The sequence below is a fragment of the Rhinolophus sinicus genome, chromosome 7 (assembly GCF_057876585.1).
Source record: "Rhinolophus sinicus isolate RSI-liver-muscle chromosome 7, RSI-T2T, whole genome shotgun sequence".
Lineage (NCBI taxonomy): Eukaryota > Metazoa > Chordata > Mammalia > Chiroptera > Rhinolophidae > Rhinolophus > Rhinolophus sinicus.
In genome coordinates, this window is record NC_142507.1 from 42,060,134 (window position 1) to 42,073,630 (window position 13,497).

Sequence of the window (13,497 nt, forward strand, 5' to 3'; positions counted from 1 at the left end):
ATATCTTGGCTATCGTAAATAATACTGCAATGAAAATATGGGTGCATACACGTATATCTTTTCAAGCAATTAATGTTTTTGTATTTTTTGGATAAATACCCAGAAGTGGAATTGCTGGCTGATATGGTAGTTATTTCCATAGTGACTGCACCAATTTACATTCCCAGTAACAGTGCATAGGGTTCCCTTTTTTCCACAGCCTCTCCAACACTTGTTATTTCTTGTCTTTCTGATAATAACCATTCTAATAGGTGTGAGGTGGTATCTCATGCTTTGATTCGCATTTCCCTATTGATAGTGATGTTGAGCATCTTCTCATGTACCCGTTGGCCACCTGTATGTCTTCTTTGGGAAAATGTCTACTCAGATCTTTTGCCCAATATTTAATTGGATTGTTTGATCTTTTGCTATTGAGTTGTATGAGTTCTTTATATATGTATTTTGGATATTAACCTCTATCAGATAAAGGATTTGCAAATATTTTCTCCCTTTTGGTAGGTTGCCTTTTCATTTTTCTGATGGTTTCCTTTGCTGTGCAGAAGCTTTTTAATTGGATGTAGTCCCACTTTTTCTTTTGTTGCCTTTTCTTTTGGTGTCAAATCCAAAAAACCATCACCAAGACTGATACCAAGAAGCCTATGTTTTCTTCTGGGAGTTTTATGGCTTCAGTACTTACATGCAAGTCATTAATCCGTTTTGAGTTCATTTTTGTGTATGGTGTAAGGTAATGGTCCACTTTCATTCTTTTGCACGTGGCTGTCCCGTGGTTTCATTTGAGTCATAGGTTTCAAGAGGTTAGGGAGTGAACAGAAGTAGCAGAAGCACTGAGAATACTTGTCCTTTTGGTAAGTTTGTTAATTAAGAGAAGGAGAAAAGTAGAATTAGGTAAAAGGGAAAACAGGAGCAAAGAAAGATTTTATTTTATTTATTTTTAGAATAGAGATGTGAACATGGTTATAAGTTGAGAGGGAAAAGTGCAAGAGAAAATAGGGATACAAATATTATAAAACGAATCCATGATTGAAAGTTTGTTTTTCTGTTGCTTAAAGAAAACTTTTTCCTGTCCTGGAACCTGTTTACTGCTTTCAGAAGAACTCAGACTGTTCCTAATCAAATGGTATTTCCAAGCTTTGTGGCTTAGAAACTCGCTTACACCCACGGCTTTGTCTTAATGAAATGAAGAAGTACCCATAGTACTGATTTTGGAGTTTACACGTTTGCTTCATTTCATTTTAGTGAGTCATCACTAGCATAGCAGCAGAGTGAACTCATTTATTGGCATTTGCTTTCTAGCCGAAAATTGTATATTTCCTGCTCACACAGACTGCAACCACATTTCAAGAGAAATTGCTGGGAATTCTCTAGTACTGGTGTCTAAACATGAAGTTACTAACATTCTGTCTTCTGTTGTTACCTCTTGAGGCCAATGTAGGATCTCATAAGGTATTGTAGTTTTAACAGTGTCACCTTGTGTATCATCCTAGACATCAAGGTCTCCCTGTTTTGGTCATTCCTTATGGTTAAGGAATTATTTCCAGAAAGCTCAAATGAATATCTTACTGGGACTGTCCTGTGGACATCACTGTTTCTCTGTGTACAAGGCAGAAACAGTTTTAGAAATCACAGCCTCAGGAAGGTAGTTAGAAAAGATCATTCAGGGCAGGCCCGGTGGCTCTGGTGGTTGGAGTGCCAGGCTCCTAACACCCAGGTCACAGGTTCGATTCCCACATGGGCCAGTGAGCTGCACCCTCTACAGCTAAGATTGTGAACAAAGTTCTCCCTGGTGCGGGGCTGAGCATCCGGAGGCTGCAAACAACAGCTTGAACGAGTCAGGGGGAGGCGGAAGAAGGGGGGAAAAAAGGAAAAATCATTCATAGTCCCTGCAAAAGAAGGTAATTGCTTCCAAAATTTTGCCTGCAGGTTAAATTTAAAGTACCTTTTATAAGCAACCATAAATTACCTTTATAATTTCTATTAACACATTTCTTTTTTTTTTTTTTTAAGATTTTATTGGGGAAGGGGAACAGGACTTTTTTATTGGGGAACAGTGTGTACTTCAGGAGTTTTTTTTCCAAGTCAAGTTGTTGTCCTTTCAATCTTAGTTGTGGAGGGTTCTGTTCAGCTTCAAGTTGTTGCCCTTTCAGTCTTAGTTGTGGAGGGTGCAGCTCAGCTCCAGGTCCAGTTGCCCTTGCTAGTTGCAGGGGGCACAGCCCACCATCCCATGCGGGAGTTGAACCCGGCAACCTTGTGGTTGAGAGGGCATGCTCCAACCAACTGAGCTATCCGGGAGCTCAGTGGCAGCTCAGCTCAAGGTGCCGTGTTCAATCTTAGTTGCAGGGGGCGCCGCCCACCATCCCTTGCAGGACTCGAGGAGTTGAACTGGCAACCTTGTGGTTGAGAGCCCACTGGCCCATGTGGGAATCGAACCAGCAGCCTTCGGTGTTCGGAGCACGTAGCTCTAACCGCCTGAGCCACCGGCCGGCCCCTGTTAACACATTTCTAATACAGAAAAATAAATTCAATTATTAAGTTAGTAATACAGATAATACACATTTGTAATTATATACAGTTCAGAACTGTAAACTCTTTCATTGTACTAATAAAGTGTAAGCCTCCCTGAAGCAACCAGGAATTCAGTAATTAATGATTGCAGTATTGGTACTTGCCATTTCCTAATTTGAGAAACTAAATTAGTACTGATACAAAATAAAATGCAATCTGAGAGCTATTTTTGCTAAGGTAACCCGTATAAAACCAGCATACAAAATAATTGAGAAGTTATTTTAAATATTTATTGCAATTTCTCTAACTCCCCTACTTACTCTGCTCCCGCAGGGGTTTATTTAGTTCTGTGTGAGGAAAGGTATCAGTCATGTGGAGTAATGCATTTGTGCCACATAAACATCCAGTTTACACTGACTGTGATCAAAGTCAGCAGGAGCTACCATAGCTGATCTGTGCCACTCAAGAAACATGCCAACATGTATGCTCAGTACAGTCCTTTTTCTATACAATCCCCCATAATCGCATCCTTTCACTGCTGCACAGGTTTCTTCCAGTCTCTTCTCCAGACATCCATTCAAAGTAGGCTCACAAGACCGTGTTGCCTGCCATGCTTTTGATTTCAATTTACTTTATTTGCATGAGATTTTCCTTGTCATTATAACATTGTCATTATTTTAAGGGTAACCGAGACAGCGAATTAGAATCTTCACAGTAGTTTGTAATACTCTTTGTGCTATGTTGTCATATTCCACTCGTTTCGCTCTCAAGGTTAAGAATGTGAAATTCTGCAGTCGGTTCCTCCTTATCCATACCTCCCTCCAGGTAGGACGTGGTGGCTTGTACATGCTCTTTGGGATTCCCTACTTCCCGTCACTGTACCAGAAAACCCCCTCTGATACCATAGATTCAGTTCCCTTTCAGTGATTATACCGGTGAAAAGTACTTTCATAACACTCAGCAAAACTTCATTGAAGTCTCATTTTTCTTTCTCCCAGAATCTTTCGTTTGCAAGGCAACTTCAAATGTGCATATGAAATGTCCCAGGATTTTATAGGAGCAAGAATAATTTTACCCCAGGACTCGGAAAATGTATCATAGAGAAAGCTTTTCAGTGAAGTCTTGATTCATAACACCTTGTTGTTTACACAGTGATATATACCGGGGGTGCCAAAAACATGTATACCGTGGACACTCAAGCAGTAGTTTGCCGTAATCAGAAGTGTCTGGATGCTGATGGTAACCACTTTGAGCACCTCTTGTAATTGCAGAAGTCAGACATGACTTGTATCCATCTTTTGTTATTGATATATATTGAGTATTACAATTTTAATACAGTTTTCCTTTCTTAAAATGTGTATACATTTTTTTGGCACCCTCTGTATATCATTTCATTTTCAAACTACCCTTTAAGTAAGTTTTTATGCCATTTTATAGATTCAAGCAACATCTGTTTATCAATCTGTAGTTGACTACAAAACATTTCATAAAAGAGGAAACTAACACAGAGGAAAGTAATTTGTTCAACATCATTGAGGGTTGAAATTAGAATTGAGCTCAGGTCTTCTGAGTCCAAAGTTTATTCCCGTGCCATTATACCATGTGGATGATGCTGGATGGTGGGTAAAGGATAGGCAGCACTGGGAGGACATCCCAATGGAAGGGATGAAGGCAGAACAGCATGAAGGCAGGTGTGCGGGGACATAGTGCCTGTATAGGGAATAGTGGATAATTCAGGTTAGTGAAGGGTCAGCAAAGGTAAATCACAGGGGATCAAATCTGAGAGGTTAGGGGAAGACCGTGGAGGGTTGAATATGTAGTTGAACTTGGCTTTTAGTCTACAGATAAAGGAGCCATACATTTCTTGATCTGGAAACTAATTGAATATGTGATGTAGAAACTGTTTACAACTGTTATTTTAATTTTTAGTAGGTCTTTTCTTAGATTAGGATTTTTTTCCTATTATTTCATTTTTTATTGTGTTTTCTTCATCTATACTGTCCTTTCTGGAAAGTAGGGAAGTGATGCTATGTAAAATATGTATAATTGCAGCAAAATAAATTAATTTTCTAGGATGATAAAATGTTTTTGTCAAAAATATTTATTTTGATACATGGACTCATGAAATTTTATGCTACGCAGCTCTAGTGCAACACTGCTGTTTCTAGATGAGGAAATTGAGGCCCTGACAGGGTAAATGACTAGTTCAAAGTCACTTCCATAGCTTATAATAAACAATATCTTGACTTTGTCCTTTGCTTTTTCCATTATACCATCCTGCTTTCCTTTCACTGGCTGTTAAGCTGAAAAGTTATGAATAGAAAACTATATGTTAACTGATAGCTGAACTGGGTACTAGTCTCCCTTTTTTATAGTATTCTAATTGTTTGTATTAAATGTTTAGAAATGTGATTGAAAAGTATATAGAAAGAATGATCTAAGTCTAGATATGAGGGAATTTAATTCATGACTCTTTAGGTAAACGTAAGTTCGTATTTTTAGTTTAAACATTTTTCCCCATAAAAATTATTAACTAGCCTGTTATGGTACTATAAAAAAAGCGCATAATTTTGCCTACTTTAAATGAAATTTTTCATTACGACACCTGCTAAGTCAACGAATGGCAACCCTTCTTGAGTGAGGCTACAAAGATTTTTTGTACTATTTAGAGCAGATTATTAACAAGCAAGTATTCAGCACACTTTTGTATACCAAGTGTACCGTGTTGTTCATATGAAATTTTTCATTAGAACAGTCTGGGCAATGAAAAGTGGCCTGTTGACAACCCTGCCTGCATTAGAACATGTCATTTTTGCTTCCCCTCCTTATGATGCAAGAGGAGCCCCTTCTCTTGTCCAAGGCCAATCCCCCCACCTGTTGTCTGGATCCCATCCCCTCTGACATTCTCAGGGGCGGGTCCCCTCTGGCACCATCATTCACACCCCGTCAAATCTTTTGACTTCTCTTTATTGATTCTTTCCTATCAGCCCTAAAGCATGCTTAAGTCTCTTGCGTGTTCAGATGAAATCCTCCCCGTACCCCACATCCCCATCTGCTGCCACCCTGGTTTTCTCCACTTTATTACTAAAATACTTGAAATCAATTGTCTATGTTCTCTATCTCCGTTTCCCATAGTAGCCTGTCTTCTACCCCCACCTTTTCACTGAAACTACACTTACCAATGTTATCAGTGACTTCATTTTAATCTTGACCTTACCTGACCCCTCTCCCACTTTGATATTGTTGAGCAACTTACTTCTTAAAAATCTTTTCCCTTGGTTTTCCGTGATAACATGATCCCCTTTGATTCTCTGTTGATCCTTTGTCTCCTTTGCCTGCCTCCCTCCCTCTCCTGTACCTCACCAGTTCCCTAGAGTTCCACACTCAGCGCTCTTCCCTTCCTGCTCTACGCACTCTCCCTGAATGGCCGCATCCATTCCCATGGCCTCAGAGACGTTCACATTTGTGTCTATCCCTGTGCTCCCCGCTGAGTCCTAGGTCTCTATGCCTCTGTCTGTCTGCTGGGCATTTCCAGATGAGGGACTCTCGGGCTCCTCAAACTCAAAAACGTTCAAAACTGGGTTTTTCCTTCCCTCACTGTCTAACGCCATCAGCAAAATGCATGAATGAAAGAAAATCTTCTTGTGTTCAAATGTTTTCTGTTGAATGATAGTAGATGGTGCTGTCCACCCAGTGACCTTAAGCCAAAAATACCTCTGGGATGTGTGAAAGCCATTTATCCTTAGTATTGTAATTAAAAGTCACAGTTAGAGCTAATTTGTCTTTGGAGCCTTAAAAACTTGTGTTTGCCTCAATTCCAAAAGGTTCATTTTCTCAGTAAGCAGTCCTTTTTAAAATAGATTAATGTCGAAGAAAATTGTCTACTTGTAAATATAACCCTTATTTCTCTCTGAAGGGCAAATGTAAGTGGACTTAGAACTGCTTATATCCTTGATAGTAACTTCTAACATTTATTATTGAGATCCACTATAAGCCAGGTACTGTCACTTGGTTTCCCAAAGTTCCCATGAAGTGTAGGTACTGTTAGCATCCCTGTTTCACAGAGGAGGAAACGGAAATGCGGGAGGTTAGAGAATGTGGCAGTTGGCAGAGGCAGGATTTGAACCTAAACAGACTAGCTCTGAAAAGACGCTCTTCACCTCCGGGCAGTAATGTTGTCTGGCAAAACAGTTTGCATTCCTCATAGCAGTTTTTTTTTTTTTTAATCACCATTTCTAAAAAGTTTAAAATATCTTTAATTACCAAGCCATAGATAATTTTAAATATGTGCTAGAGTATACCTATGCAAGTTATTCTTAGAATAGTAATACAGTTTGCTAGTACAGTAACTAAGTAGTCACAAAAACATGGATCCATAGTTTTCATTTTATTTTATATTTTATTTTTTTTAAAGACTTTTTGGATTTTCTTTGACTCTTTCAAAGTATAAACAGTGGCCATAGCAACATTTATCTTCTTTTAAGTCCTCTGCTTATGTATTTCACAATCAGCAACTTTATCATTTTATCTTAGAAATACTTGGCTTTCCACAGTATCAACACAAATCATATTCTGTTGCTTTGTTTCTTGAAAGTGGTTAAGCAACCATATAAAACTCATAGGAAATTAATGACTCATGTAACGGAAAGCATTTACTAATGTGACTTTTGTCTCAGTTGCCAAGTAGTCTGAGTTTGTTTCCATGGTAACCCATCAGATAACAAACCGTCATGAACCAACTCAGCCACTTTTTGTGTGTGTGTGTATACTTTGGACAGCCTTCTAACAGCTGTGTGTGTGTGTGTGTGTGTGTGTGTGTGTGTGTATGTAAACACTAAAGATTATCACAAAAAATTCTGAGTAATTAATTGCCTTAGGCACAGAAACATTTTTTTTTTCATTTAGAGAAGTTGTTTAATACTCCAGGGCTATTATTTTTTGACATTACAAAATCTAAAGATTATTTAAATTAACATACCTATTTCTGCTTGGTTCTTATTAGGAAACGCCATAGTCAACAATTTTTTAAGCTTATAAATTTTTAAAATTCATTTACACTATTGGTTCATTTGAAACATGTGTAATCATAGAAGAATCTGCCTCAAGCAAGGCAGGGAAGAGGAAATTAGGACCTCGTCCTGGGGAGGTGAGGACTGAATGGAATGAAGGAGGAAGCCAACTCAGCCAGTTCTTGCCAGCCCCTTCCCTGGATGGCAGTTCTCTAGGACGGGGCCAGCCCTTCCCTGGATGGCAGTTCTCTAGGACAGGGCCAGCCCTTCCCTGGATGGCAGTTCTCTAGGACAGGGCCAGCCGCTTCCCTGGATGGCAGTTCTCTAGGACAGGGCCAGCCCTTCCCTGGATGGCAGTTCTCTAAGATGAGGCCAGCCCTTCCCTGGATGGCAGTTCTCTAAGATGAGGCCAGCCCTTCCCTGGATGGCAGTTCTCTAAGATGAGGCCAGCCCTTCCCTGGATGGCAGTTCTCTAAGATGAGGCCAGCCCTTCCCTGGATGGCAGTTCTCTAGGACGGGGCCAGCCCTTCCCTGAATGATAGTTCTCTAGGACGGGGCCAGCCCTTCCCTGGATGGCAGTTCTCTAGGACAGGGGGTGGTCAACACTGAGGTATTCAGGGAACCGAGGCAGACCGGGCTTTAACGTAAAGGCTGAGTTGGGAAAGATTCTTAGAGTTGGTAATGGCTAAACTAAAGGAGTTAAAAGGCAAATATGGGAAGTTGAAAGGGAGAGTAGAGGAAATACGAGGGAAGGAAAACATGAACAAAGGCATACAAATGAGAAATACTGTGACATAAATGGGGAATTGCGGTATAAGACAGAAAGAGATGAGACTAAAGGTAGGCAGGGGCCTAGTCATGGAGATGCCATGTTAAAAAGATTGGACCAAATGCTCTGAGATATGGGGAAGCAGTGAAGGATTAGACAGAGGCATGACGTTACCAAATTTGTATTTTAAAAGGAGCTCTCTGGTAGCAATGAGGAAGGTAGATTTGAGCAAGGACCGTTTAGGAGACTGTTACCATATTCCAGGCAAGATCTATGAGGGACCGACTTAGGGTAACGGCGCCAGACAGAGGAAAGGGGGTGGAGGTGACATAGGCCAGAATTGGTAGCTGGGACTGTTCACTTGTGGCCCACGCGTGACATTTATTCAGTCAACAAATATTGAGTGTTTAACTGTGATTGGCAGTGGATCATCCAGAATGTTATGCTGAGCTCATATGTTCTGCATTCATCATTTCTAGGTTTCTTCTCCAAATAAGGACCTTTATTGTGAGTTAATTAATGGACAGTTTTCATAGCCCTCGTTCCTTCCAACCGATCTCTTGGCTCATTAGACTTTCTTCCTGTCACAGAAGAACCTATTCCGGAGTCGTAGCTGATAAGTCAGTCAGCACTCGGGAGGCAGTACTCACGTGTCTGCGTAGTGTCTTCTCCTCATTAAGTGGATCTGAGCTTTTTGCGACTTCACTGGGTGGGGCTAAACAGGTCGTGAAAAATATGTACAATAGGTTCCAAAGCATTTCATCCCTATGATAATTTTCTTTTTTTAGCTTTATTAAGGTATAATTGGCAAATTAATTATATGTAGTTAAGGTGTACAACTTGATGTCTTGATATATGTATACATTGTGAAATGACCACCACAATCAAGCTAATTAGCATACCCCTCACCTCACATAGTTAACTTATTTTTTTCTAATGAGAACACTTAAGAGCTACTCTCTTAGGAAATTTCAAATATACAATACAGTATGTCAGCTAAGGTCATCACATCTCCAGAACTTACTCCTCTTGCATAACTGAATTTTGTACCCTGTGACCAACATCTTCCTCACTCCCCTCACTTCCCAGCCGCTGGCAACCACCATCTACTTTATACTTCTGTAAGTTCAACTATTTTCGATTCAGTTTTGGTAAGTTGTATGTTTCTAGGAATTTATTGATTTCTTCTTGGTTGTCCAATTTGTTCATAATAGTCCCTTAAAATTCTTTTTATTTATGAAGCATCCATTGTAATGTTTCCTCTTTGATTTCCAATTTTGTCTCCTTTCTTTTTTTCTTAGCTTAGATAAGGGTTTGTTGATTTTGTTTCTTTTTTCAAAAACCCAACCCTTATTTTTGTTATTTTTTCTGTTGATTTTCTGTTCTCTGTTTGACTTGTGTCTATTCTAATGTTTCTTATGTCCTCCTTTCTGCTAAATGAAATCGCCATTTCTTTCTCTCTGATAATCTTTTTTCTTCTTCCAACATAGACTATTTTGTTCAAGTTGCCTTTTTGCTATTCATTTCAGTCTCTGTCTTTTATACTTAAAGGGCTATCCTCAAGTGTCTGCCCATATTTAACTACGAGGCATTTAAAGTTCATTAGAAGCTTTGTACACGTGGAGAGTGTTTTTTGACTCAGGGTTTTACTGTAGATCGAGCTGGCTGAGCCATCGTGTTGGGAACCCTCAACATCCACCCCATTAGATCTTTTCTCTGGGGCTGGTTGCATTTCCCCAGAGAATGTTCTTCCCCCATCTTGAGGAATATATTCTGAGAAGCCAGGTTAGGGAGGAAGGTTGGCGGTCTCAGCATTCAGTAGGCGCTCTTCCACCACCCTCAGCACCCCAATATTCCCTTACTATCATGCCGTTTCTAATACCAATCCCTCTGTTTCACCTGGTGAGGAGAACGAGTCTCAGTCCTCTGCGGGAGTCAGGGAGAGGAGCTGAGGGACTGTGTCTAAAACAGTTTTCAGCCAGCCCTTCTGCCTTTTGTCCCTCCTTCATTCTGCGTCAACACCAATTTAAGATTCCTGCTCTTGGCTTTCACCGTTACCAGCTTAAGGTTCAGCTTTCTTCGGTTTGCTAAAGTCAGTTATCATTTGTCCATCCCAGGCCACTTATTTTTGTCTCCTCTCTGGTTCTCTTTGTCTTTGTGAGAGGATGACTTAAAAATAAAATAGAAGCTTTGGGGGCACATCTTTAACTAGAACTTTTTATGTAATTTTTAAGAAAAGTAAAATAAGTGTGTGTTCGTTTTAATGTCGTCTCTGGTTCCTGATCATACATCAGTGGTCTGAGCGACAGGAACAACCGAGTGCCTGGAGGCATAGAGTGCCCCTGACAGGCCCAGCACATCAGTATTCCTGCACACCCTTTGTGGGGAGCTCCAGCGGCCACGGCTGATGCCTCTGTCAAGGCTGGAGGCCAAGACATGTTGAGAGGAAGCAACAATTTAAAAAAAAAAAATCTGTTTTATTTTTTTCTCTTTGTTATTTTCGTTGTTCACTGATTTTTTTAAAAAAATCATTTATTTTTGAGTGTACAGGTTAATTACTGCTCATCTTACTGGTGGTGCCTCATGTGGCCTGATAAATACCTCCATATCCATCCTTTGCCAAATTACTCATTCTGCCTGTATTGTGACCATACAAATAAATTGCACCCTTGCTGAATTTCAGGGGAAATGCTCCTACGAAGATAAATACATTCTCTTCACACAATAATTTATTAAATCACCTGAAGATTTCTAATGAAAAAAATAAAATGGCTAAAGTTATCACAGTGAAACCTGTGATAAATTATATGCCCTTGGCTCCCATTTATATGTATATACCACATGCAAACAAACATATACTTGATTTTTAAATAATATTCGTTTTTGCAATTCCTGTTCTTGGATTTCTGTGTACTGATGGAGAAATCCATGAAACCAAACTGACTGGTCTTCATACAAATTCATTTTTTTCACCGAGACGACTATAGTTTGATGCCCTATTATATCCTCCAGTTCAGTTATTCCTGACTGTCATCAGCCTTTAAGTTTTCAAATCACCCATCAGCTCCTGTCATTCTATAGAAGTAACCTCACCTATTACTTTCCTAAGAAAATCAGAACTATTCAGCCTGGGCTCTCTTGCCTCTCCCTTTGCTTTCGCCAACTTTCTCTTTATTTTCACCCATTGTCTTTCTTTTCTTCCTATGTTAGAGGAATAGTTATCCTTCTTTTCTAAAGCTAAGCCCCCTATACTTACAGGGAGCAGTGGAGGGGACAGCACGTACAAAGGCCTGGCTGCTTGAAAGAGCAGAGTTGTTAGAAAAATATAGATATTCTTTAGTGAACAAGGAAGCTTGTGGGTTAAAAGGACCTGGTTTGAATGCTAGTTCTGCTACTTTCTCCCTCAGTGACCTTGAGTTAACTTCCCTCCTTGTGCTTCATTTTCTTTTTCTTTCTTTCTTTTTTTTTTTTTTTAAAGATTTTATTGGGGAAGGGGAACAGGACTTTATTGGGGAACAGTGTGTACTTCCAGGCCTTTTTTGCAAGTCAAGTTGTTGTCCTTTCAGTCTTAGTTGTGGAGGGCGCAGCTCAACTCCAGGTCCAGTTGCCGTTTTCTAGTTGCAGGGGGCGCAGCCCACCATCCCTTGCAGGACTCGAGGAATTGAACTGGCAACCTTGTGGTTGAGAGCCCACTGGCCCATGTGGGAATCGAACCGGCAGCCTTCAGAGTTAGGAGCATGGAGCTCTAACCACCTGAGCCACCGGGCTGGCCCAATGCTTCATTTTCTTTATCTACAAAATGGCTGCCTCCTAGCATTGCTGTGAGATTAAATAGCATGTGATACAGTCAGTAAATGGTCACTGCTGTTGCTGTTATGGCTGGAACAGGAGTAAAGCTATGGCAGTAGCTCATTTTAGAAGAACTATTTATTTATATTTCTGTCTCTTTCACTAACTGGACTATAAGCCTTTCAAGGTTAGGAAGGCTATCATTCTCATCTTCGTATTTCAAACATCTAGAAACATACCCAACACTCTAAAGTAAACATGTATAGTATGTTGACTGAATGAATAGTGAAGCTTCAATTGATAAGTAAATTCACTTTTTTTCAGTTTCTGTGCATAATTAAAAGCTTCAAAGATTTTCAGATCACATTGTTAAGAATTTGTTTTCTTCATGTTTTCACTGTTTCTGAATACTGGCTTTTAATATATCACTTTCGCATTATAGACTTGAGTGAAAGAGTGTGTACTTTTTAAATATGTCGTCAATAATAATTAACTGGTTCTTTTTTATTTTATTTTCCTTCAGGGAGGTGGTGCAAGCAAACTGTGTTCACTGGAGGAAGAAGTTCTCATTTATGTGCAAAATGAGTGCGAGTGCCACCACAGGCATCCTAGATCCTTGTATCTACAGAGTATCTGTGAGGAAGGTATAAAAATAGCCTCTTACTTCTCCCCTTTCAGAAACCATAATTAGTTCCATAGTCACAGACTCACTTTATTTAGCTCTGCTTTATCCTTCGAACTGTTACATGTAATTTCATTTCACACTTGCAGCAAAAATGTAAATTACTATGACAAATATGGTGAAGAATCCGAAGTTATAAATTAAGATATTCAAGGATCTTATCTCATGGTCACTATGCATAAAAGTATTAACCTTATTTGTATTATTTTGGGGGCTCTGTATATCTATATCCTGCTATTCATTAAGTCCCTCTTTGTTAGGCATTATGTCTGATAACAACCCTGAAAATAGTTGGTGTTTTTTTTCTTCTTTCAATTCTGAGGACAACTCAGGCTCAGAGAGGCTGTTACTTACCTAAATTCACATAGCTAATAAATGGCAAAGGACTCAAACACAAATCTTTCTAATTCCAAGTCCATGTTTTCTTTTTTATAGGTTGAGTCATATTACCAGTAATCTACAGAAGTGGAAACTTAATCATATGTTTCAACTTAATTATATGTAAATATGTGATCCTGCCTTTTTAGGGGGTGAAAAAGAGGGATCCATTAGTCACCAGTACTGGTGAATTAAACAGCTGGCGTTAAAATGTACATTTTTATGTTTTACATTTTATATACATTTAAAAAATTACCAAAGTAATTCATATACATGTTCAAAAATTAAATAGAGAAGGACTTAGAATGAAAATCAGGAGTCCCTTGCTTTGTTCTTTTTCACTCCAGTCTTGCATCCTTCTATATGAG

General features: G+C 39.4%; 1 protein-coding gene across 1 annotated transcript in view; it reads left to right on the forward strand.

The window, feature by feature from the left end:
* The window catches only part of EEIG2 (EEIG family member 2), a 68,403-nt gene that overhangs the window by 15,436 nt on the left and 39,470 nt on the right, over positions 1-13,497 (forward strand). Inside the window, exon 2 of the mRNA XM_019746515.3 lies at positions 12,593-12,713. Within this exon, the coding sequence (XP_019602074.1) occupies positions 12,593-12,713 (121 nt within the window). The remainder of the gene's footprint in view (positions 1-12,592; positions 12,714-13,497) is intronic.